The following is a 27,220-nucleotide window of genomic DNA, read 5'->3' as shown; positions in this document are numbered from 1 at the left end:
TATTCCTTTTACCCCCAAATCAAGCTCAGGGTTCTGTCTCCAACTGAAACTTTAAAAAGTTTTGGCTTCACAGCCTTGACCAACACCTGAGTTAGTTAGTTAGTGTTAGTCGCTCGGTTGTGTTCAACTCTTTTTGACCCTATGGACTGTGGCCAGCCAGGCTCCTCTCTTCATGGAATTCTCCAGGCAATGATACTGGAGTGGATTGCCATTCATTTCTGCAGGGGATCTTCCCAACTCAGGGATCAAACCTGGGTCTCCTGCACTGCAAACTGATTTCTTACCATCTGAGCCACCAGGGAAGCCCCAAGGTACTGTCTCTAATTGGTCTCCTCGGCTAACTTGTCTTTATAGACATCTGAAAATGCTACTTGTTCAGAACTATAGTTAGGAAGAATTGATCCAACAGATGGCTACTTGGAAGGTCGTCCAACAAATTTGTTAGGTATTAACCCAAACAACCCAACAACCCAGTTCTCTGTGTAATAAAGAGGATTCCTGCTTTCCAGAAATTTGTGTTTCATTAGTTTCTTCAGTTGCTTCAGGTTCCCTCAGATTCTGTTTTCCAGCCAAAAGTTGTCTTTTCTTGTGCTTGCAAGAAGCCACTCGTTAGACCCGCACTTCTTCCCGGGCTTTCTTATACTTCCCCAGGAGGTCCTCTGAGAACCCCAGTGCAGGCTAGTTCCTTCTTTGCCCCGTTTCTGTGGTACCATCTTTCCATCCTCCTCACATTTTTGATTGTGTGTTCAAGGGTTGTCCCTCTAACTAACCTGTGGGCTTCATGAAGACTTGCACAACATAGCTTTGGCAGCTTTTTAACTCTCTACTGTTTAAAGAGTATCACACCTAAACAGAAGTGAGAGGCTTTTAGTTTCTCCCTATGATACAGATCTCTGTGTAATCAGATCTGGTTTCATCTGACTTTGAAGTTTGCACTTTGCAGCACAGTGTCTGCTCATAGAACTGAAGTCTATGTGTTTGGCCTTTTTTCTTAATTTGTTTATAAAGTTATCTGAATTATGAAATTATTTCCCTTTCATTGCTGAGGTCTTTCATGTTCTGATAATGGCTCTGGCAAATCAAAACAAAGGAACTGTGGAAGCCTGGATTTGTATCCAGCTAACTGAGCTAATGTCTGGGACTGGGGCATCCAGGGAAGTGTTTATGGCAAGTTCCAGTTGCTTTCAATTCTTTGTTTACTGTGACCTGTTCTCCACCATGCTTAACTTAAATATGATCAAGAGTAAGTCTGTAGGTCTGTGGAAAGTGTATGTTTTCATAGTTTTCTTGTATACTAATCTTCAGAATCAGTTGAGATGATAATATTATTGTACAAAATGATATTTACATCTGGATGTGCACAGTGTTTTGTGAGTATTCCTCACAGGGACATTTTTGAAAGAAAATGCAAGAATTTTGACTGCCTGTCATGGCTAGCCCATCTACTTTATATTCTGTCAGTATGATTTTCTGAATTTCCTGCTCATGACACATTTGTGGGAAGAAGAAAAAAAAAACACTAACCACTAAACTTGTAGCATATTCACACCCTCTAGTTTCGTGTCTTTATTTCTGAACATAGGATTTGAATTCTAAGAAAAGGGGAAAACAAATGTTCATAGTACCCTTTTGGAATTTGTGAGCAGAGCCAAATGGTGAGCCATTTCCATGGACACTGTGGCTCGATCCTCCTGTGGGAAAGGTCTGGGGGGAACGTTGTGTTCACTCCATACATGAACAGTCACAGATCAGGGGTGTCTTATGTAAGAGCTTAAAGGTGGGATCATGAATTTAACACATTTGACAACATTTCTCCCATAGGATATCATAGTTTTCTATGTATTCCGTTGACACTCTTTTCCTGTTGTATTCTTGTTTGATTTCAGAGCTTAGTGTAATCATTGCATGATTTGTTCATGAATGTTTGGAATTCCATGTAGAAAGATGCCCTTTGAGTGCTTTCATAAGAATCTTGATGTGTGCTCTGAATTACTTCCTTTGGTTTTGAGGACACAGAACTTAGATAATTACCTGAACATTTTCTATAATGTATTTATCTTCTCTCTCTCACTGATACACACACATATACACAAACAAATTTCTATCTGCAAGACACTGACTTAGATGTTTAGGCTACATCAATAAATACATTTTGAGTTTACACTTTAATTATATTAAACTGTAATGAAGAAGTTGCTAGATGACTGCATGTCTTTTCATTTCTTAAAATTAATGTTTTATGGTAAATACCATGTAGTAGCATTTTCAAGTGCCTTAAGAGTGAGCTAATAGTAAATAATAGAGCTTTATGAAGATTGTATGTGTGTGTTAAGTTTTTATACTTATTTTTGTTGTCTTCTGAAAATAGATTACAGGACAGGGCAAAGATTCTAGGTAATATTTTGGTGCTGTATGTTTTGGTTAATTTGCAACCTTCACTTTCACTTTTCACTTTCATGCATTGGAGAACGAAATGGCAACCCACTCCAGTGTTCTTGCCTGGAGAATCCCAGGGACAGGGGAGCCTGGTGGGCTGCTGTCTATGGGGTCGCACAGAGTTGGACACAACTGAAGCGACTTAGCAGCAGCAGCAGCAGCAACATGAGTTATATAAATAGCTTGTATGGTTATTCCCTCTTATATCCAGATGCAAAATTAGAAAGCAAAGGATGGCTTTCATTATTCATGTATATACTTGATTGTTAATCTTCTTCTAAAATTTCTGAAGTCAGTGCATGTTTTATGGTCTATGTTGCCCTGAGAATTATTTTAAAAGTTATTTTTAGTGGATTTATTAAAATTGAAATGCAGTTAATAATCAATGTTTTTGAAAACTGATTTGTTTGGAGATAGTTTCCAAGTCACTGTATGGTAATCTCTCTTTTTTTTTTACACTGTGATATACTAACAGATGATACAGGGAAACTATGACTCACATTTCAAGATTTTTCTGATAAGCTGTACAAAGAATATTTTGCTAACGCTCCTTAAACTAATACTTTTGAAACCTACCTTCTCTTCTTCAGTTATTTACAAATAACTATCTACATAAAGAGGCTTCTCTGGTGGCTCAGTGGTAAAGAACCCACCTAGCAATGCAGGAGACCTAAGTTTAATCCCTAGGTCAGGAATATCCCCTGGAGTAGGAAATGGCAACCCATTCCAGTATTCTTTTGCCTGGAAACTTCGATGGAGAGAGGAGCCTGGAAGACTACACTCTATGGGGTTGCAAAGAATCAGACACGACTGAGGGAGTGAGCAGTCAAGCATGTCTACATAAAAATCATTATCTCTTTGTGCATAAGTTATTATGTATTACAATTCAAATTCCATCATAAAATGTTCTAATTACTAAGAAAAATTGTTACTTCAACATCCAAAAGTCTTTTAGCTTTTTGATCAATTCTAACATTTCCCCAAATGGATACTGGGGGATCCTAGTTCTGTAGGATATTGATAATGTTATGAGACAAAAATTGATTTGTGCTGATGTAAGTTGGACTTTTTTTTTCCTACTACAAAACCATTCAGAGCTTTAAAAATATGTTAATGTGCACAGTGCTTTTCTAAGAGAGATATCCTGGTTATCACTTTGCCGCAAATAATTTCATGCTTTGGGAACAACTGACTTTATTATTGTATAGATTAGAAAACAGAGTCCCCTAAGAATTAAACAGCTTGCTTAAAATTAGACATCCAGACTAACACTTGTAAGGCAAGGCCATTTTAAGATGAGTATTGGTAGGTTCTTTCAGCTCCAGGCTCTCTCTCTATCCGCTCTTGGGATAAATGTGACTCTTGTCTTGATTTCTGGGCTTGTACTTCTTATTTGTTTTGAATGATAGGGTGTGTATCTCTGAAAACCTACCTTTGAAGACCCAAATTCCCACCCAGAGATAATGTATTGATTTATTTTCCCTTCCTTGAAGTCTTTTCTTAAAAAAAAATAAAAACACAAACAAAACATGATTACTGGGGATATCAGAGAGTAAGCCTTTGAAAGAGACACCTTGTTCTCTTGGAAAATTGATCTCTATGCTAAAAATTAAGTATTCTTCTTTGTGTCATAGCTCAGTTGGTAAAGAATTTGCCCGCAATGCAGGAGACCCTGGTTCGATTCCTGAGTTGGCGAGATCTGCTGGAGAAGGGATAGGCTACCCACTCCAGTATTCTTGGGCTTCCCTGTGGCTCAGCTGGTAAAGAATCTGCCTGCAATGTGGGAGACCTGGGTTCGATTCCTGGGTTGGGAAGATCCCCTGGAGAAGGGAAAGGCTACCCGCTCCAGTATTCTGGCCTGGAGAATTCCAAGGACTGTATTCCATGGGGTCCCATGGGGTTGCAAAGAGTCGGAAACACTGAGCGACTTTCACTTTGTGTTTGTGGCTCTTGCCATCTCATTTCTTTGGAGTTCATTCTCTTAGTAAATAGTTTTACATACCTGGCCTGGAATATACCTGGATAAGTAGATTGGGAATAGGCCCTGTCTTCTAGAACTCATAGTGAATACAGAAAAGACAAATTAAATCATTGTAGTTCATCATAATTAAATAAGCAAACCAAATAAATAAATTGTGCTAAGTGCTAAAGTTTAAGGTTCAGAGAACTATGCCATGTACAGTAAGAAGGGGTATTTTCTAGCCAGAAGGTATGAGGAAGGCTTCCTGAGGAAGTGGCTTTAGCTACGCCCTGTAGGATGAATAGGTAGTTGGTAGATGAAGCAGGTAGAGGCTGAGCCCAGGACAGAGGTGTTAGGGCTGGAGGAGCTTGTCATTACGAAGTGAAAGAACACCAGTGTGGTTTGTGGTTGAGAGTGGGTAGCACTTGAACTGGCATGGGTGATGCTCTGATATACGAATGCATAAAATTGCATCCTTTCATTGATACCTGTGTACCACTTGCCAACAAGAACTGTTGTTGGTTTGTCACCTATTTGGTGAGTTTTGGTATTCATCTTGTCCTACCATTTAAGTATATGAAGAAATAATGCCCATCATCAAAAAGTCTGGGGAAATTCTGCATAAATTCTGCCTAGAGGTAATCATGCTTGTAGCCACAATAATCTTTTCCCAGAGACGAAAGATGGGGACCATAGGGACTGTTCATGGGGCTTCCCAGGTGATACTAGTGGCAGAGAACCTGCCTGCCAAGGCAAGAGAGGAAAGTACGTGGTTTGATCCCTGGAGTAGGAAAAGGCAACCCACTCCAATGTTCTTGCCTGGAGAATCCCATGGACAGAGGAGCCTGGTGGGTCGCAAAGAGTTGGACACAAATGAAGTGACTTAGCACACACAGCACAGGACCATTCGCACAACTCCAAATTGTGATTTTTTTCCCCTATTTTTCTTTAAGGTGTAATTTCAGACACTTTGGGAGGGTTTTATACTTATCCTTGCCTGTCTTAACATAATATATATGAGGTATAATGAGGGAATTTAATACAAATAGATTATATTTAGTATATTATATAAATATAATAAAATGGAATATAATATAGGTAGTATATAAGTAGTAAGATAATTTATACAATTTAAGAATGTAAAGGAATATATTAGCAATCTGGTTTAACATTATTATGCTTCCTATCATTTTTTCTGGTGTTTCCTTAAAAAGTACATATTTGGGATTTGACTGTCAACTTTGCTGACTGCCTTGTTTTTGTTTTCGGCTTCCTCCAGTCTACTGGGATTGCAGCCCTCATTGCTATTTTGGTGTTACTGCTGCTCTTGGGTATTGGACTGATGTGGTGGTTTTGGCCCCTTTGCTGCAAAGTGGTAAGTAAGAAGGATTTGCAGTCCTCTCTTTTTTTTTTTTTTTAAACATCAAGGTGTAAATTAAGGCTGAAATACGAATCAGTGGCACATTGCTCAACAACAGCAAAGTTTCAATTAGAAAATTGAATTTTAATAGTTATATGTTTTAATCATTGTAAGAAATTCTGTTCATGCCTGCTAATAAATGTTTACTATAAAACTTAATCTAGAAAGTACTTCAAAATCAGGTTTAGGGGAAGAAGAGAAGAAGGTAGGAATAATGATAGGGATAAAGGGTTTCCCACTCAAGTACAAAAGAATTTCAAGTAAATTGAATGATATGTTCTACTGGATTCATTGACAGGGATTGATAATCTGTCAGGTTTGGGGTTTGTTTTGTTTTCATTGCTTATTGAATGTTTCATTATCTCTTTGAAAGATACACTATTTCAGGACTTTTTCTGTTTGCCTCTTGGGGAAATCATTTTAGAAATAAGTCACATGCAAATGTTAGGTATCTGAAACAGTCACTTTGAAGTTATGACAGTTGGTTTGAGGTTGTGTCCTTTTTCATGCTTGAGTAAAAGCTCTGAAAGAACATGGATAGACACAAGCTCTCTGGTGCTACTGTAGCAAATTGCCACACATTTGCTGGCTTAAAGCAACACAAATTTTTTACCTAACAGTTATGTAATCCCAGATCCAACATGGGTCTTGCTGGGCTAAACTAAGCTGAAAAGTATCGACAGTGATACATTCCTCTCTTAATGCTCTAGAGGAGAATCTGCTCCCTTACTTTTTGCAGCTTGCAGGGGCTCCTTCCATTCTTGCCTAGTAAGCCCTTCCTCCAGCTTCAGAGCCAGGCATGTTGCATCTCTGTCACCATTCTTCTGTAGTCACTTGTCTTTCTGACTCCAAACCCAGCTGGGAAAAGACCTCCAGTATCAAGGAACCATGTGATTAGGTTGGACCCACCTTGATGCACGCATGCATGCATAATCTCTCATCTCAAGATCCTTCATGCTAATCACATCTACAAGGTCTCTTTGGTCCTGGAAGACAGGTTATTCACAGTTCCAGGGAATTAGAGTGTGGGTATCCATGTATGTGTGTGTGTGCTCAGTTGTGTGTGACTCTCTGTGACACCATGGACTGTAGCCTTCCAGGCACCTCTGTCTATGGGGTTCTCCAGGCAAATATACTGGAGTGGGTTGCCATATCCTTCACCAATGGACCATCCTGTCCCAGGGATTGAACCTGTATCTCTTGCATCTCCTGCTTTGGCAGGTGGACATCTTTATGGGGCCATTATTCTGCCTGTCACAAGGTGGAACTCTGAGTAACAAACATCAGCACAGTTCAAGCAATATAACTTGGATTGTTCAGGCTTCATAGAAAAGGTTATTCTGAAGAAGCACTCCTTCAAAGCATGCCTACCACCTATTTTGATATCCTCTTATCAGCACCTTATATTGAATTTTATGTTTTGTGGATCACAGTAGTGTTTTACGTAATATTACTAGACTGACTCTTTTCCCCTCTCACCCTTGCTGACTGATTTCCACTCCTTGCAACTTCAGGCAGTGCTTTGTATTACTTCTGCATTTATTATTCATTGTACTTCAGTCCACTTTCATGAGGCAACTTTGCAGTCCTTTATCTCAGAGCAGTTGGCCACGGAGGAGGCACGGAATTAATTTAGACAACAGCAGAGACATGAAGCATCCTGTCTCTTTGCTGAACTAATCAGTTTCCTGCATAGCAATTTCTGCTCAGTTTCCTGTTGTAACCTTGATTATCTTAGATATGGTGATTTTTAGACGAGCTAACTTTCTTGAGTCTCAAATTAAAAAGCAAAAAGGTGCCTTAATGTGATTTGTACTCCTTACTTTTTTAATTTAAAATTCACAGGGGTGGTTTTCATTCTTTTGTTACTTTGCATTTTCATCTACTATTGACCAGAGGGCTCAAAAGTGTCAAAGTATATGGTTTTTTAAAAGGACACTTGCGAAGAATGAACTGGGCTTCTTTGTGAGGTTGCTGCATGCCTGCTCAGTTGCTAAGTTGTGTCTGACTCTTTTGTAACCCCCTGGACTGTATGTAGCCTGCCAGGCTCCTCTGTCGGTGGAATTTCCCAGGCAAGAACACTGGAGTGGGTTGCCATTTCCTTCTCCAGAGGATTTTCCTAACCCAGGGATCAAACCCAAGTCTCCTGCTTGGCAGGCAGTTTCTTTACCACAACAGTTGATGTAATCAAATGAAGTCTTCCCCGTCACATGGATTCGATCATCAGGTAGTGAGAATAGATCCATTCCATCCCTGAAACTCTGCAGATTGGAAATCAGGAATTATATTTCTTTATGCAGGGTGCAGAGGGACACCATTAAGGTGTGTTTTTAGGCTGTCAGGAGGGCTTCCTATTTACAGAAACATCATGAATGCTTACTAATTTCTGCAACTTATTTAATAGAGAGAATCATCCATATTTTACATTTAGAAATATAGACTACATAGCCTTGAGTATGAACTTACATTTAGATCTAAAAATAAATGAATTGGGCTTTCCAGGTGGTGCTAGTAGTAAATAACCCATGTGCCAATGCAGGAGATATAAGAGATGCTGCTTCAATCCCTGGGTCAGTAAGAAAATGTAAGAAATGGCAACCCACTCCAGTATTCTTGCCTGGAAAATCCTATGGACAGAGGAATCTGGTGGGCTACAGTCCACAGGGCCACAAAGAATCAGACATTACTGAGCGACTGAGCACATAAATGAATCAGAACAAATGTTCCCTAAAAACACAGATTTAAAAGCAGAGAGAAAGTAGAGGCAACATTCTGCATTCAGCCCTTAGTAATCTGAGCCAGTGCTGGGCTTGGAATTAGGGGTTCAGAAATGACTACCATATGATATGGAAACTCATATTTTAGCATGAAGCACAGAATGGTAGAGAAACTGAGAATGGAGGTTCATGAGTACGCCAGGAGCAACACATGTCAGGAACACAAAGGAAAGAGGGATTTGCCAGAATTGAGGGATTGTTTCAGGGAAACTGGGTGGAGCTGCCGATTCCAAACTGATTTTGAATATTGAACAAGACTTTGGCAGTTGATGAGGGACATTTCCTATGAGGTGTGTGTGGAATTACAAGTTATTCAGATGGGCTTTGAGATGTCCTAGGCTGAGGTCTAACATGCCAGGGAGGGGAGTGGTGAAAGATGGTTTAGGATCTAGGCATGAACCTCCTATGTCTTTGAGGACGTTTGAACTCACCCCAGGGGTGAGGAGAATACACTGGAAAGATTTGATCACTGATCCCCTGAAAGAAGCTTTACTTGCTGTACATGGTGCTGAGATCTGGTCCCGGTGGGGATTAAGTCTTATCCAACTGAGACCCATCAGTTATTGAAATACAAGCCAGTAATAGACAGTGAGCCTTAGACATGGCAGTGGGCAGGGGAGGGGCAACGTAGGGATTGGGGGAGTGGGGAGTACAAACTATTGGGTATAAGTTAGGCTACAAGGATGTATTACACAACTCAAGAAATATGGCCATTATTTTGTAATAACTGTTAGTGGAGTGTAACCTTTAACATTTGTATTTAAAAAAAAGATATAGCCTGAGCAAAGTATCTCTAACGAAGTATAGAGAGTTGGAATATAACAAGTAAGCTAAATCAGTTAGAGAAAGATGAGAAGGTGATGTGAAAAGGAAGGGTCAAAGGAAACCATAACCTTATGAAAAACAAGATCTTGAGTATAACAGAAGGTGTACCATGATGGTACAATTGCAGGATATTTATTTATTTGATTATGTTTAGAGAACATATTTCCACAATGCTGGTATTAGAATATGATTAGTTAATTGTTAACAGCGTTCATTATTAGGGATTATTTTGAACTTTGACTATCAGCTATTACCGGTAATAATTCTTTTTAATAGGAAATGAAATGCATTTATTTCAGCTTAGTGTTAGTCACTCAGTTGTGTTTAACTCTTTGCAACTCCATGGACTGTAGCCTCTGTCCATGGAATTCTCCAAGCAAGAATACTAGAGTGAGTTGCAATTCCCTCCTCCAGAGGATCTTCCCAACCTAGGGATAGAACTTGGGTTTCCCTTATTGCCGGTTGATTCTTTACTGTCTGAGTCACCAGAGAAGTCCTTATTTCAGCTTGGTGTTGTGTAAATTTCTTTTGTTTGAGTGTCTTTTAAGTACTGGGACAAACATTTAGTCTTTCAACTGAAATATGATTAAACAGCTTAAAATGTCTGTTTTCAGGCACATTTAGACTATGTCAGCCATCACCTCCTTGGGAATCATATGCTTAGAAGCTCTTATCGAGATAGAAATCCTGGAATGGAAAAAAAAACCCTGAACAGAGGGTTCTTCATTGAATCATTTCATATTTTTAAAAAATATCTTGTGAAATAATGTAACCATTCATGTTTCAGAGATTAAAATTTCACAGATATCTAATTAATGACTCAGCAATGACAGTGTTACCTATGTCTTAGCCTGGATTTTTTTTTCTGCTCCTAGTAACTGGAAGGCTTTCAGAGTAGCTGCTCTCAGATTTCCATCTGTGGTGTCTCTCTCACACCAGGGGAAAGGGTAGTTGGGTGAAACATCTCCAAGGATCAGTGTGGTTTAGGATAGCCCCTATGGTAAGGTGTCCGTGATCGTTGTCTTCTATGGCAAAAGAGACTTTACAGATATGATTAAATTCAGGATCTTGAAATAGGGAGATCATCCAGAATGACCTGCTGCTGCTAAGTCACTTCAGTCCTGTCCGACTCTGTGTGACCCCATAGACGTCAGCCCACCAGGCTCTCCCGTCCCTGGGATTCTCCAGGCAAGAACACTGGAGTGGGTTGCCATTTCCTTCTCCAATGCATGAAAGTGAAAAGTGAAAGTGAAGTCGCTCAGTCGTGTCCGACTCTTAGCGACCCCATGGACTGCAGCCTACTAGGCTCCTCCGTCCATGGGATTCTCCAGGCAAGAGTACCGGAGTGGGATGCCATTGCCTTCTCCCCAGAATGACCTAGCTGGCTCTAAATACCATCACTATGCCCATATAAGAGGGTGACAGAGGAGATAAGACCATAGATGGGGAGAAGGCAATGTGACCATGGAGGCAGAGACCAAAGTGATGCAGCTTCTAGGTAAGGAATGCTGGTCACCAGGAGCTGGAGAGGCAAGGAGTGATAAACCTCTGGAGTCTGCAGAAGGAACCGGCTCTGATGACACCAGACTTTAATTATAAGACTCAGTTTGGACTCCTGGCATCTAGAACTGTAGGAATATAAATTTCTGTTGTGTTAAGCCACTAAGTGTGTGCTAATTTGTTATTGCAGCATTAAAGATCTAACAGATTCCCTACATGATTCTGATATTCTCCAGAGCTGGGGATCACTGTTCAGGGCTATTGATTTGGGGGAATTCTTATGGAATATGTTTTTGGATCAACTCATTACAAAACCTGCCTATGGAGTACAGGAAGTTGTAAGATGGGAGACAAGGAAATATTCTTAAAATATTTGCAGTGATTCTGTGGCAGTTAAAACCCATGTGCGTTCTTTAAAATTAGAGTTACCATTCTGTTTTGTTTTGGGTCAACTGTCAAGTAAATACGTGTAATGCTTTATATACGGAGTAGAATTTACTCACTGTTTCAGAGTGACAGGGATTTGTCGAAGAAAGAGGTTTCCTATTTTAAGAAGTATCCAAGACATATATGATATTAGAACCCATTGACAGCAAAGATCCGTGGTCAGCTTTCTCAGGGTGCTTGTTATTTGATGGTAGAAACCAGTACAGTCCCATTCATATTCAGATATCCACTATTTCAAAATTATGAGAGAGAAAGACAAATACTATATGTTTCCACTTATTTGTGCAACCTAGAAAACAAAACAAAGGAACAAATATAACCAAACAGAAGACATGGATACAGAGAACACACAAGTGGTTGCCAGAGGGGAAGGGATGAGGGATGGGTGAAGGGGATTAAGACGTCCAGAATACAAGTTATAAGATAAATTAGTCATGAGGATATAATGTATGGAACAGACACAATAGTTGTATTGTTATAACTGTCTATGATATAAAAATATTGAACCACTATGCTATACATGCAAAACTATTGTAAGTCAATGAAACTTTAAGAAATCATGATAGTTCCTAGACCTACTATTATATTTCATTATTTGATGAATTAATAAAGAAGCACATAGTATTTCTGTTTCACAGATCTGGTTTCTTGTTTTTAAAAGTAGATTTGACAGTTACATTTCAGTACAATTGGGTTCCTTTTAATCCTGTGTATTTTAATTTAGCTTGTTTAGTCTAGGAAGGGGTTTATTGGTCCCCTATAATCAGATTGCCAAAGAGGAACATAGAATAAAAAAGGTTAGAAAAAAACTCCCCAAATAGAATCTCTGGCTACCAATGATGCTTTTAATATGAGCTTATTTTGAAATGTTAAATCTTTCGATTCATTTAATGAGTATATTCAAGGATAAAAGAGACAGGTGATATCATTAAAGACAGATTAAAATGTTGCAGATTTGTGTCCTCTGTGTGCCTAGGTTTTCCATGGCAAATAGGATCTAAATCAATGATCTTTGGAGAACTTTATCTTGTAGTAATAGTAGTAATAATAGTGGAACCCTTATGCAAAGCTGGAACTTTTAGGCACTATCATTGGTGAACTGTAGAGTATGTTGAATTTGCAAACTATTCCATCAAGGGGGAAGTTCTCATTTTTGTCTAAAGTAATTTCTCACAACCTGTTTATGATTCTGTTTCCTACTCATTGAATAACCTCACACCCATCCTTTACAACTGCTTTTCTATAACAAAGATGTCAGCAGCATCCTTCCTTTTCCTTAGATTAAAAAAGGGGAGAAGTTAAAAACAATCAGGTATTGAATCATGAGGGAAATATGAGAAGATACGGCTCTTTGCATCATTGTTTAACTCATAAGATGTGTGGAGTTTACGGCAGGTTTGTTTCACTACCAGGATAGCAGAACTGACCGTCCTTCAGTTGCATCATTTGGAAGAACTGGGCATTCTGCAAAATTACAGATGTAAGGCTAATGAGGTGGCAAACAAAGACTTTCTGGAGTGTTGTCAGTTAGAGTGTGTTATCCAGCTGCAAATAAATATCTGAATATGCCGGAAATGATAAATGTTCACTTTGCTCTAGTGTCCTTGGCCAAAGTTCTCCATCCACAAGGGAAAACCGCAAGCTCATTTTTCCTCAGTCCATTTAAGACATTGCATAAAGATCTCATAAATCTGTTTAAAAAACCGTTTTAAAAACTTATCTTTTTAAAGCCCAATTTACTAACAAGTAAGCTGGGCTTTCATGATGAGGATATATCTGACTAGAGCTATATAGAATCGTTTTCTTAGCCAGCAACAGCTGTGCTGTTCTTTCTAAATAGTAATAATGCTTCTACATTGCACTTGTTTTTTATTGTTGAGGAGGGCTCTTGGTGCCTTTATTGAGTTACTTTGAGAGCAGCCTGATTTTTTTTTTTTAAAGAATGCACAATAAAACAGAAGGAATTTAAATTTTAATATGCCTTCCTTGCACCATTAATTAAAATGATTTATGTTTGGTTGCCCCTTTGAAATAGAGTGTGATGTTAGTACTTATTGGTTCTATGGTGATGTTTTCCAACACAGCATCATTACAAAACAGGTTATCACACTCTTCCCAGTCTTAGTTTATTTATCTTGACGGCAGTACCTTTACTTAACTCCAGGAGAATACACTCTCACGGGGCTTCCCAGGTGGCCCAGTAGTACAGAATATGCTTGCTGATAGAGAAGACGCAGGTTCGATCCCTGGGTCGGGAAGATGTCCTGGAGGAGGAAATGGCAAATTCTTGCCTGGAGAATTCCATGGACAGAGGAGTCTGGCTGGCTACAGTCCATGGGGTTGCAAAAGAGTCAGACAGGACTGAGCATGCGTGCTCCCCAACCCTTCAAAGCACACTCTCACATCGTTCTTCCCAGTCCTCATTAGGCATTTAAAATTATATTTATTGTCCAGACTTCCCACTATTATTTGTTTATTCAAAGCAGTCTCTTTGAACATTGGTGAGTCTGTCAGGGAGGAAAGGAAAGGGAGGCAGATAACCTGACCATATCTTGGTCTCATTGTTGAAAGCAACTCACTTTGTGGGATTTGGAAAGGACTTCCCAAACACTAATGTCAGAGAACTTTGTATTCATGAGAGGAAAGGCATTGCACTTGTTCTGTGATCTTATCCAAAAAGAAAGGGAAGAGTGAAAGGAAATCCCACATGTATTTTAAACAAGTTTTTGTACACTCTAAGAATGAGTTCTTGAAGTCTGTGGACCCTTAGGTACTTAGATGACATTGCTGAAATATTGGGCATTTGTTTCTGTCACTGGCAAGAGTCACTTCTGAAATACTACTTGACCTACAGTCATTACACAGTATCTTTTTTTTCAATCTAAGGCAGTTCACTGTTGACAGTTCTTTTCACTCTTTTCTGAATATCGGAACATATGATCGCATCAAGCTGGCTGCAGGCTCCAGTGCTGACATTTTCTAGCGCAAAGAATGCCCACATCACTCGAACATTTGAAAAGTGTTAATGAGCAGATCAAAAGGACTGTTGCCTGAAGCAGCTAACTTTTTCTTTTTTTTAAAATCGGCTCTCCTCCAAACTGAAATCTTCATTCTAGCAGCTAAGTAGATGAGATATAATCCTCTCTGATGATGATAATAACAAATGAAAAAAAAAATTGGAGAAGAATCAAACTCTGCATATGGTTCATAAAGTGGTGAAAGTGTTTTCCAGAATCTTCAATATCGAGTTGAAGGATGCTAAGTAGAAAAAATCCTGGCAACTAGGCAATATTATGCCTTTTAAAATCTGCAAATTCTCATAAAATATGGTGCATACGAATACATCCTTTTCTGAGATGAGTGTTCTTGCACTATTTAATACAAGAATGGGATTCTCATGACTGTTATTTTTAATGTATTTGGACAACAATCAGGTTTCCTTTTCTCCTGCACTAATTTTACTGAAATGTAGGGACATCAGTGGACACAGACTTTCGCCATTTTTGGCTTTTGGACTGAATGACTTCAGATTATTTTCACTCTCCTTTGTTACTTATGAGCCTGTGTGGTACAATGGCCAGACGGAGCATTTACAAACATCAAATACACACAACATTTATTTCCTGTTCCAACATTTCTAGGGCAATGATGTTGGGCATATGAATTAATATGTTATATCCCTATAAAATGAGGATGATAGCATCTGTCTCATACAGTTACCATAAATATTGATTTATATCTGTTTGTCTATCTCTATCTATCTCATCTACCTATTCATCTATCTAACCATCCATCCATCCCACCAAGTAATGTACTTCTCAACACATCTTAAACTTTTTCTCCTGTACCCTTTGCCTTGGCAATCCAAACTTTATTTTAAGAGAATGTCATGTGCCAGAGAAAGTTGAACCCAGAGTTTGGAGGTAGGTGGACCAGCGTTCTGAGTTTAAATACTAATTCTAATGTTTTCTCTGTATATCCTTGGACAAGTTACTGAATTCAGAGCCTCCCTTTCCTTATATTTAAAATAAACATAGTAACTGCATAGCATTATTATGAAAATGGAAGCAATATGGAGTGTGTGGCATATGCCAGCACCAATAAAATGTGGTTATTGTTAATAGTATTAACAGCACACAGATGAGCCTTGGGTCTGTTTCAGTTTCTGAAAGTGCTGTTATTTGTTGTGGTGGTGGTTGTGTCTCTTAATCTACAAGATCAAATTTTTATTTATGCAGAATTTTAAGGGTTTTTTTTTCCATTGTTAACAATGTAGAAAGTATACTTGCCAGGATTTCAAAATCAATTTAAATTTATAATAAGTCATGCATTTAGTCATACATACAATTAATTACACATTATTGGAAAAACAAACCCTAATGTTCTTTTCTGAAATAAGGTGAACACAAATACATGTAGACATATGGCCTACTTAATTACGTAAAGGCATAGAAGCAAAAGACCTGTTGGAAATATTGTGATACATATTTTGTCTTTATCATTCTATTAGAATTTTCATTTTGGAAAGGACCTATAGTGAATCAAGTTTATTTCCCAGATGAAGAAACTTAGCATGGGCTTATATTTTCCCATCTGTCTTTGAGTTCATTAGCTCTTGGACTTTATTGGTCAAAAGAGACATTTGATACTTCATTTTCTTTGGAACTAGCAATATTTTATTTTCATGGAAATCTTTATCAGTCATCATTTACATCTTTTTTCTCCATTAAAAAAATAAATTTAGAGGTTGGCTATGAGCCTTTGCAAACATTCTCAACTAGTTCCTTCAACTCACTTTCAATCATGTCTTTAGTATCTGTTGTTTTCACAGCACTGTATTAGGCACTATGATATTTTTAAAGAGGGAGAAATGATATTGCCCCTAAGAAATCAACACTTCTGAGGGGTAGTTGAAAAATTCCAAAATAAACATATAAACCCAAATTGATGAAGCATGAATGGTTCAACTGGGTGGTAATGTTTATATTGTTAAAAGTTTTAAAGTTTCTAGATAATGGAATGGAAAGTTGGTAGACTACTCTATGAAGGATGGAAGGGACTTAATATGGAAATGGTCATTTTATCCGGGGTAGCAAAGGGGTCTTCAGTCAATCTGGAGTTAGAGGTACACAAACAGAGATTTTGTAGATAGAGTGTTGAATTGAGGGCCATGCTAAGGCATTTGAACAATGAGAGTGCAAGAGGACTCATGCACTGAAAAAGGACTTTTTGTTTTCTGGGTTGTGGCTTATGATAACAGATAGCGTCTCTGATAAAGAAGGTAAAAATGCCTCTCATTATCCTGTTGTGAGGTTGTCAGCAGCGTCAGATGAGGATTTTAAACTGAAACTTGATTTGCCCATATCCATGCTAAAACTCGATGCTATGCAGGATAATGAGCATGATAAATATGACATAAAAAAGAGGTGTTATGGAGGTGGATGTTCAGTAATTCTCAAGGGGGTATAGGCGGCACTGGTGTGAAGAACCTGCCTGCCAATGCAGGAGACATGAGAGATGCGGGTTGCATCCCTGGGTTGGGAAGATCCCCTGGAGGGGGGCATGACAACCCAGTCCAGTATTCTGGCCTGGAGAATCCCATGGACAGAGGAGCCTGGTGGGCTACAGTCCATGGGGTCGCGAAGAGACACAGCTGAAGCAACTGAGTGTGCACATGCACATAGTCTAATATAGGACTGGGGATGCTGTTTCAGTTCTCAGAGATTCATACACCCTACAAGGTGTACATGTAGTAACCAGAGTAAATTTAAAATCCTCACAAGGAAATGAAAATGAGTACCATATATTAAATTAGACTTGGTGGAATGGAGGTACCTTAGCTTCTTCCCAGTGAAAGAACTCTAGAGCACTTTATGATAATTTGCAAAACTGAATAGAAGCATGATGTGTAAGGTTCTTCCCCAAATTCAGTAATTCCTTGATTTCAGTTGTGGTCACTGGAACATTTGATCCATTTTGACTAGAGAAATGATCAATTAAGCTCCTATTGCAATCAATTAAACTTCTTGAGAGTCCCTTGAACTGCAAGAAGATCACACCAGTCAATTCTAAAGGAAATCAACCCTGAATATTCATTATAAGGAATGATGCTGAAGCTGAAGCTCAAATACTTTGGCCACCTGATGTGAAGAACTGACTCACTGGAAAAGACCCTGACGCTGGGAAAGATTGAAGGCTAGAGGAGAAGAGGGCAGCGGAGGATGAGATGATTGAATAGCAGCACCGACTCAATGGACACGAATCTAAGCAAACTCTGGGAGATGGGGAAGGAAAGAGGAGCAGTCCACGGGGTTGCAAAGAGTTGGACACAACTTAAGAGACTGAACAGCAAACAACAACAAGCTTAGAAAAATATTGACCTGGATGCATAGATTAGAATGATGGATGAGTTAGAGATAGAGAAGCAAGCTGCATGTATAATTTAGCTACAAGTAAAACATGTAGGGGCTTCCCAAGTGGCTCTAGTGGTAAAGAACCTGCCTGCCAATGCAGGAGACATAATGAGACGGGTTCCATCCCTGTGTCAGGAAGATCCTCTGGAGGAGAGCATGGCAATCCACTGCAGTATTCTTTCTTGGAGAATCCCATGGACAGAGGAGCCTAGCAGGCTGCCGTTCATAGGGTTGCAAAGAGTCGGACACTATTAAAGCGACTTTACACACACACACATGCAAAGCTGTAGACATTAATGCCAAAATAAAGCGATGGTAATTATAGATCAATCCTAGTTTTCAATATGTTATTAATTAAAATGCATGGAATGAAGGTGAGGACTGCCAGGGGTGCATCTGTTTTTCCTGAGTACCATGCCTTTAATTAATGGCTTGGTCACACTTAAAATACTATTTATCAGTTCTAGAATCCACACTTTGAGATATTGTACAAATGAATACATACTAAAGAAACTGACCAAGATTACCCAATATCTCAGACCATTACATGAAAAATGATTGTGAGGTTTAGCTGTCAGATGATATATGGTTCGTATTCAAAAACAGGAAACCCTCTCTTCTGGAATTAAAAATAGTTGTCTCTGTGTGTGTGTATACATTTCACACTGTAGGATCAGGGCTAAAAAGTGGAAACTACGAAGAGGGAGGTTTTGGCTTCATTTAGGGGAAAATTTTTCAAATGATGTGGGTTCCTTGCCAGGGGAATGAATTGCTTAGTGAAGTAGTGAATTTCTCTTTATTGCAGGAATTCAGACATAGTTGGATGACAACTAGGTGGGGATTTTTCAGAATAATGAAGTTCTGGTTGGATGCATTGGGGAAGTTGAAAAATATTGTACTAGATATTTTTAAGGTCTAAAGACTCTCGAGTTCATGATTTTAGGTAGTGATAATGGGAATGGATGTGAGAGTTGGATTATAAAGAAAGCTGAGTGCCAAATAATTAATACTTTTGAACTGTGGTGTTGGAGAAGACTCTTGAGAGTCCCTTGGACAGCAAGGAGATCCAACCAATCCATCCTAAAGGAAATCAGTCCTGAATATTCATTGGAAGGACTGATGCTGAAGCTGAAGCTCCAATACTTTGGCCACCAGATGCGAAGAACTGAGTCATTGGAAAAGACCCTGATGCTGGGAAAGATTGAAGGCAGGAGGAGAAGGGGACGACAGAGGATGAGATGGTTGGATGGCATCACCGACTCAATGGACATGAGTTTGAGCAGGCTCTAAGAGTTGGTGATGGACAGGAAGGCCTGGCATACTGCAGTCCATGGTGTTGCAGAGAGTTGGACATGACTGAGTAACTGAACTGAAATGAATGGCAATGGAATGTAAAGAATCCTTCCTTCTTCCTGTCATCTTTCTGTCCTCCTGCCCTCCCTCCTTCCTTTCCCCTCGCTTCCTTCCTTTACCTCCCTCCTTCCTTCCTCTTCTCCTCTCTCCTTCCTTCCTTCCCTTTCCTCCTTCCTTCCTTCCTTTCTTTCTTCCCTTCTTCCTTCCTCATTCTATCTTCTTCCATTTTCTTTTCTCTTTCCTGCCTTACTCCCTTTTCTCTCTTTCTAACTTCCTTTCTTCCCTGCTTTTCTGCTAGACACTTTGCTAGGTTCTGGGAATATAATTAGGAACAAAGCAGACATAAAATTCATTCTCATAGAAGTTACAGTGCTTTGGAGTTGGATAAAATTATCAATTGTGATCAATGCTAGGGGAGAACAAACAGGCATCCATGCATATTAAGGAAATCTGAACTACTTTGAGAAGACTGGGGAATTCATGGTGGGGAAAGGAGAGGAAAAGATAGGAATGTGGGGAGAAAGAGAGACAGACACACACATGCACACTGCAGAGACTAGAATATTTCAAAAAGTCTGTTGGACATGGTAAATGATTTGGTGACATCATTCAGAGGTGGGAATAAATTATAGATTATGAGAAAATTTTAAGGCTGCAATTTTAAAGAAAATGATTTACTTGAAAGAAACAGGGAAGACAGGAAGAAGAATTAGCTTTTAAATGAAGGTAATTAGGTTGGTTTTGACTCTGTTGAGTGTGAAATATTGACTGATCTGGTTTTCATTTATTTTGGACATGCATGTTGATAATGACATGCGTGCTTTTTTTTTTTTTTGATTTGCCATATTTTTATTTATTTTCTAGATTACTGTTATTTTTAAATTTTGTTTTATTATTGAAGTATAAGTGCTTTACAGTGTTGTGCTAGTTTCTGCTGTACAGCAAAGTGAATCAGCTCCATGTACACATATATCCCCCTTCTCTTGAGCTTCCCTTCCACCCTCCACTCCCATCCCACCCCTCTAGGTCATCACAGAGCAGTGAGCTTAGCTCCCGGTGCGTCTCCCACTAGCTATCTATTTTACACATGCCAGTTACATACGTCAATGCCACTCTCTCAGTTCGCCCCACTCTCTCCTTTCCCCTCACCTTGTCCACATATCCATTCTCTACATTTGCATCTCTATTCCTGCCCTGCAAATAAGCTGAGTGCTTCCTTTTTATAAAGGAAATGCATCTGTAGCATGATAACCTTTGCCTTATTTTACTACAGTATTATTTTAAATCTTTATCCTCTCTTGGCATTTATTTCTGGGCTAAATCTCAAAATTCACAGATTTCTATCCTTCAATATTACCAAAATGAACTGGAATTTTATGTTCATTGATAAAATGAACTTGGATAATAAAAGGGTTAAGTAAAAATAACAGCATTTCTTGTAGCATTCAAATGCTACGATGAATTAGTTTTGAGATTCAATCAAATTAAATTACTGTCCATTTATATCCATGTGATTGTGGTTACTATCTTTTTTTTCTTCCTGAGATTTAGATCTAAACCAAAATTAGAATGATGAAAATAATTATAAAAAAGATTATGAGTCAGTCTCTAAATATTTTTTAAAAGCCTTTCATTATGGAAAATTTCAAACATATGCAAAGAGAAAGAGTAAAATAATGAATCCTCCATGTCTTCTTCACACAGCTTCAGTGATTCTCAATTATGGCTAATCTTATTTCATCTGTAACCCTATTCACTTCCCACCTCAAATTATTTTGGTGAAAATATCAGAATTATATCATTAACCTGGAAGTGATTTGGTATATATCTTTAAAATATAAGCATTCTGTAAAAAACATATTCAGGGATAGTTAGGGAGTTTGGGATGGACCATGTACGCACCGCTATATTTAAATTGGATAACCAACAAGGACTTACTGCATAGCACATGGAACTCTCCTCAGTGTTATGTGGCAGCTTGGATGGGAGGAGAGTTTGGGGGGAAATGGATACATGTATATGCATGATTGAGTCCCTTCACTGTTCACCTAAAACTATTATAACATTGTTTGTTAGTTGGCTATACCCCAATACAAAATAAAAAGTTAAAAAAAAATAAAAACATATTCATGATAATAGATAACGGTACAGTAAAAGAATTCTTTGATGATATTTATTTTCAAAGCTACTCTTTTAAAATTTTAAGCATCTAATAACAGAATTGAAACATTTGACCTTAAATGAAGTGGAGCAGTTATATTTTCAAAGTTTTCCTTCTTAGTATACAGACTTGGATGTGTACCCAAATTATCAGAAGCCATTGGCACTTGGTCCGTCATTTTCTATCAGGATGGTATGAAAGTCCAGACACCCCAATACCAGTGAAGATCATTTAAATCAGATTTCAGTCTATATTCCTCTCACATAAAGAATTAACCATATCAGACTTCATGAAATAATCCACTGAGGAAAGGAATCTTAGCTAAGAGGTTGATTTGTTTCTAGAAAAAAAAAAAGGTGAGGAAAGAGAGTATGTTCATCTCCCTTATCTCATCCAATGCAAACTGATTTTTATATCATCAATTTGAAAAGAATCAGTGAATCACAGCAGGAAGACTTTGCTAGTAAATACCCTCTCCATTTGAGGGAACAAGCTGTAATCTAGTGAAAAATGTTTGCATTTTAACATTAGAAGAAACACCTAGTGAAAGGTATTTGACAGTTTTCTTGTTATTCACCTGAAAAATGAAGCTATAATGTATCTATATCCTAAAGATAAAATGAGTGAATGTGCTGGTTGGTTAGCTAGTTAGTTTAAAAAAAAATGACTAGTAGTTACTGGTTAGTCAAAAGCTAGTTAAAAAAAAAAACGCAGTTTTAAAGGGCGATAGGAGGGAGAGGGTGCGAAGATTTGGGAGAATGGCATTGAAACATGTATACTATCATGTATGAAACAAGTCGCTAGTCCAGGTTTGATGCACGATACTGGATGCTTGGGGCTGGTGCACTCGGACGACCCAGAGGGATGGTATGGGGAGGGAGGAGGGAGGAGGGTTCAGGATGGGGAACATGTGTATACCTGTGGCGGATTCATTTCGATATTTGGCAAAACCAATACAATATTTTAAAGTTTAAAAATAAAATAAAATAAATAAATAAATAAAAACAAAAAAAAAATAAAAAAAATAAAGGGCGATAGGGGGATAAGTATTGAGAAGCTAAGTTGATCAGGGACATCTTTGGCACCATCACAGTATTTTACTAATCTAATTATTTTATACATTCTTATTGTCTCTTCTCGATGTCACTGAAGTTCCTACATTTAAATTTTTTTTTTTTTGGTACAGGTTATCAAGGATCCTCCTCCACCACCACCTTCTGCACCAAAAGAGGTAAATGAGTGCTTAATAAGTGATGTGGGTATTTTTTTTTTTGTATTTAGATATTATGCCAGATCTGATCAATTATGCTGTTGTTAGGTAACTCTGATATATTGACTTTGAGTTTAGACTAAGTCACTTGTTATTTTTCAAACCTTGTGGTTTCTTTTACATGTTAGAAGATAGGACCTTCATACATTGATAAACATAGACTTGCTATCAGGAGCAATAGTACATAGAGATTTAATTTACTTTTTATACCAATATGTGAATAATTTGCTGTTACTTACCTTATTTACAAAAAGTTGGAAGATCTAAGCTTGAAGTTTAAAGATATTATTACTTTCTTCAAAATTAGTATTACTTTTATATTACTGCTATATGCTGTATTATCATACTATTAATATAGTATATATTAAATATCATATTACTAGTATATACCATATACTAGTAATATTGTGTTAGCAAGAAGAAACATGGCATTGTGCATTTTCAAAGCTTCTCAACTACCTTTTTAGTACCAATTTTGCAGGGTTCAAATTTACACACATGTTGAGACTTTCAGTTCAGTTCACTTCAGTCGCTCAGTCGTATCCGACTCTTTGCGACCCCATGAATCGCAGCACGCCAGGCCTCCCTGTCCATCACCAACTCCTGGAGTTCACCCAGACTCACGTACATCGAGTCAGTGATGCCATCCAGCCATCTCATCCTCTGTTGTCCCCTTCTCCTCCTGCCCCCAATCCCTCCCAGCATCAGAGTCTTTTCCAATGAGTCAACTCTTTGCATGAGGTGGCCAAAGTACTGGAGTTTCAGCTTCAGCATAATTCCCTCCAAGGAAATCCCAGGGTTGATCTCCTTCAGAATGGACTAGTTGGATCTCCTTGCAGTCCAAGGGACTCTCAAGAGTCTTCTCCAACACCACAGTTCAAAAGCATCAATTCTTCGGTGTTCAGCCTTCTTCACAGTTCAACTCTCACATCCATACCTGACCACAGGAAAAACCATAGCCTTGACTAGGCGAACCTTTGTTGGCAAAGTAATGTCTCTGCTTTTCAATATGCTATCTAGGTTGGTCATAACTTTCCTTCCAAGGAGTAAGCGTCTTTTAATTTCATGGCTGCAGTCACCATCTGCAGTGATTTTGGAGCCCAGAAAAATAAAGTCTGACACTGTTTCCACTGTTTCCCCATCTATTTCCCATGAAATGATGGGAAAATAAGGTAGATTCCATGAATTGTGGAATGAAAGAAGCCCTTATATTCTGTAGAGCTTCACTAGAAATTTATACACGTAAGCAGAAGTACATACACTTGTGCTATGTGCAATTTTTACTATATTTCTTCCATATCAGTGGTATTATTCAGAAAAATATCTAAATGTGAGCCAGTTCTGACTAAGTAACATTTTAAGAAATTATTAAACACCTTTTTAAAACTTGTATCTGCGTAGGAGGAAGAAGAACCTCTGCCTACCAAGAAATGGCCAACTGTGGATGCTTCCTATTATGGTGGTCGAGGTGTTGGAGGAATTAAAAGAATGGAGGTTGGTATCTCTTAAAAAAAATAGAAGCTGCTAGTCTGGAATATATATTTTTAGAACTATTAAGCCATGGAAACTACTTTTCACAGCTCAATTTCCTAATACCATCCAATTTTTCTTAACATGTAGTATTTTGGGGGGCAATTTTTTTTTCCATGGAATAATTCTAGCCATTTCAAAACTGTGCAAGAACTGACTTCATTAGCCAATGGATTGCATTGATAAGACGCCTGAATTCTAAAGGGCAAAACAAAATTAGGGATTTTCCTCACTGTTTTGGAAAAAATGACTACAGAGAACATCAACTTTGAAGAAGCCAACTACTTAAAGTTGTAACAATGATTGTCTTTGAAAAGATTCAGTAGTTAAGTACTGTTTGGGGAGAAAAAAATGTTAAACTATTCAGTAGAGTGGATATGACCCTATCAAAAATGTAGAGGAAGTACCTTTAAGGCTTTTTAAAAATAGGTTTTGTATTATAAAGTAATTAGCCTCCAATTAAAATAAACATATTAAAAACATGAAAATAAAAATAGGTTTTAGTTGCCACTTATGAATAATCATAATTAATATTAAATATCATTTATAGAATGTATTAAATTTTTAGACTGGCAAAAAGTGTGGATTAAAACAGAACTTAAATATTATATCTTAAATATCAAATGAGGTCTTCTTATCACCACAGACATATTTTTCAATGTGGTGGAATAATTAATAATAAGCAAGCCCTGTCAGCACTGACCCCTTAACAGTGGCAGAGATAAGCCAGCCTCCCACCCAAGGGAGCAATTGGAGGGATTTTCTCATTGGTATCATGACTTTATTATTAATCACAGATCCTGGCAAAGCATGTATATAAGAAGATGTATGCAGGGGGAAAGCGGTTAGACAGGAATTAGCACAACGTGTTAGTAGTTGTCTTTGAATGGAGTGATTTTCAATTTGTGTTATGTATTTCCCTGCTTGTTCATGACCTATTTGTCAGTGAGCATGTACTAATTTATATCAGAATAATAAGCCTGATTCCACTTTGAAATCCACACATCTAGAATGCCACATGACAGTGGGGTTCAAATACACTACACGCATGCTCAGTTGCTCAGTCGTGTCCAACTTTTTGCGACCCTATGGACTGTAGCCCACCGGGCAACTTTGTCTATGGGATTCTCCAGGCAAGAGTAGTGAAGTAGGTAGCCACTCCCTTCTCCAGGGGATCTTCTCAACCCAGTGATGAAATCCAGGTCTCCTGCATTGCAGGTGGTCCTTTACCATCTGAGCCACCTGGTATATTTGTTCTTATTGAAAACACCAGGAATTGTGGCAGATTTTTGTTATTCCAATATTCTAGTATTCCAGAGATTAGGAGTCTCTTTCTACAGAAAATAAAAGCATATGCATGAGCTCCTGAATGGGTTCCAAGTTAAAAGGCATATTACTGGAATATGGTCAGGAAAGCCATGGGGCCATGAACATCCCTGAGTAACTCACATTTCAAGTTTTAAGAGTTATTGACTCTTTTATTTAAAATTTAGTCAAATTGAAATTTATTAATTTGTGTTTTAGTTTTGACTTAAACCATCTGAGCCACTAGGGAAGCCCTAATATGAAATTACATTGCCCTTTCTTTTTAGCTGAAGAAAATTTATGAGAAGGACTCACTCACTGTTAATAAATCAGAGTCCATTTTGGTCATAGACAATTTTTTAAAAAGTGTTTTCTTTAATGTGGACCATTTTTAAAGTCTTTATTAAATTTGTTCAATTTGTTTTACATTTTGGTTTTTCAAAACAATATTGTTTGTTTCTATTTTACATTTTGGTTTTTTTGGCTACGAGGCATGTGGGATCTTAACTTCCCGGACAAGGGATCACATCCACTCCCCCTGCATTGGAAGGCAAAGTCTTAACCAATGGACCACTGGGGAAGTTCCCTAACCATGGATAATTTGGGCTACATTTTATGGACTACTCCATCAGTGAGGAGGAAATAAGGATGGGAATGATAAAAAAAATGAGCAAGTAAATATGGGCATCACAAAGGGGAAACACAATACGTAAAAATACACAATACAAATATACTGAGAATTAAGCACCATTGGACTTTTTCAAGCGTGAATTTATTTAAACTTGGAGAGGAAAAATAGAAAACATACCTTGTTTTAAAATCATGCCTATTCAAATCTGGAAAGTATTTTCCTTAAAAAAAATAAATACCTTAAAGGGAAAGTAAATGGAATTATAGAAATCATGGTACATCTGAATTAAAAAATAAGTCTTTGTAACTAAATGTTGTTTTAAGCCAGGATAGGAATTTTAGTAGAAAGTCCTTTCTTCCTTCTCCTTTACATTAAATACTTAAACACTATAGTAATGGTTATTTGCAGAAAGCTGGAGCTGAACTGATGTTAATAATAGCTGTTAGCACAACTGAGCCACAGTACCTGATGACTTCACATGTGTGTTTCTGGCAGTTCAGCAGGAAACTGTTTTTGTTTCTTTTCTCAGTTCTAAAATTGCTCCTTTATGATACAACCTCTGAATATGCTCAGAAATTATGGAATTTCATTGTTTATCATGAAAACCAAATAGAATTGGAAACATTTAGCTATAAAATTTGCACTTTTTATTTTTTTTTTTTATTTTTTTATTTTTTTTTAAATTTTATTTTATTTTTAAACTTTACATAATTGTATTAGTTTTGCCAAACATCAAAATGAATCCACCACAGGTATACATGTGTTCCCCATCCTGAACCCTCCTCCCTCCTCCCTCCGCATACCATCCCTCTGGGTCATCCCAGTGCACTAGCCCCAAGCATCCAGTATCGTGCATCGAACCTGGACTGGCAACTCGTTTCTTACATGATATTTTACATGTTACAATGTCATTCTCCCAAATCTTCCCACCCTCTCCCTCTCCCACAGAGTCCATAAGACTGTTCTATACATCAGTGTCTCTTTTGCTGTCTCGTACACAGGGTTATTGTTACCATCTTTCTAAATTCCATATATATGCGTTAGAATACTGTATTTATGTTTTTCCTTCTGGCTTACTTCACTCTGTATAATAGGCTCCAGTTTCATCCACCTCATTAGAACTGATTCAAATGTATTCTTTTTAATGGCTGAGTAATACTCCATTGTGTATATGTACCACAGCTTTCTTATC

General features: G+C 38.0%; 1 protein-coding gene across 1 annotated transcript in view; it reads left to right on the top strand.

The window, feature by feature from the left end:
- Nucleotides 1-27,220, top strand: part of ANTXR2 (ANTXR cell adhesion molecule 2) — a 180,332-nt gene that overhangs the window by 70,162 nt on the left and 82,950 nt on the right. The window contains exons 12-14 of the mRNA XM_019962996.2: nt 5,676-5,771; nt 22,479-22,523; nt 23,964-24,056. Coding sequence (XP_019818555.2) covers nt 5,676-5,771; nt 22,479-22,523; nt 23,964-24,056 — 234 coding nt within the window. The remainder of the gene's footprint in view (nt 1-5,675; nt 5,772-22,478; nt 22,524-23,963; nt 24,057-27,220) is intronic.

Source organism: Bos indicus, chromosome 6, assembly GCF_029378745.1.
Source record: "Bos indicus isolate NIAB-ARS_2022 breed Sahiwal x Tharparkar chromosome 6, NIAB-ARS_B.indTharparkar_mat_pri_1.0, whole genome shotgun sequence".
NCBI classification, from domain to species: Eukaryota; Metazoa; Chordata; class Mammalia; order Artiodactyla; family Bovidae; genus Bos; species Bos indicus.
Note: the sequence above shows the minus strand (reverse complement) of the source record. Positions and strands in the feature narration are given on the sequence as shown.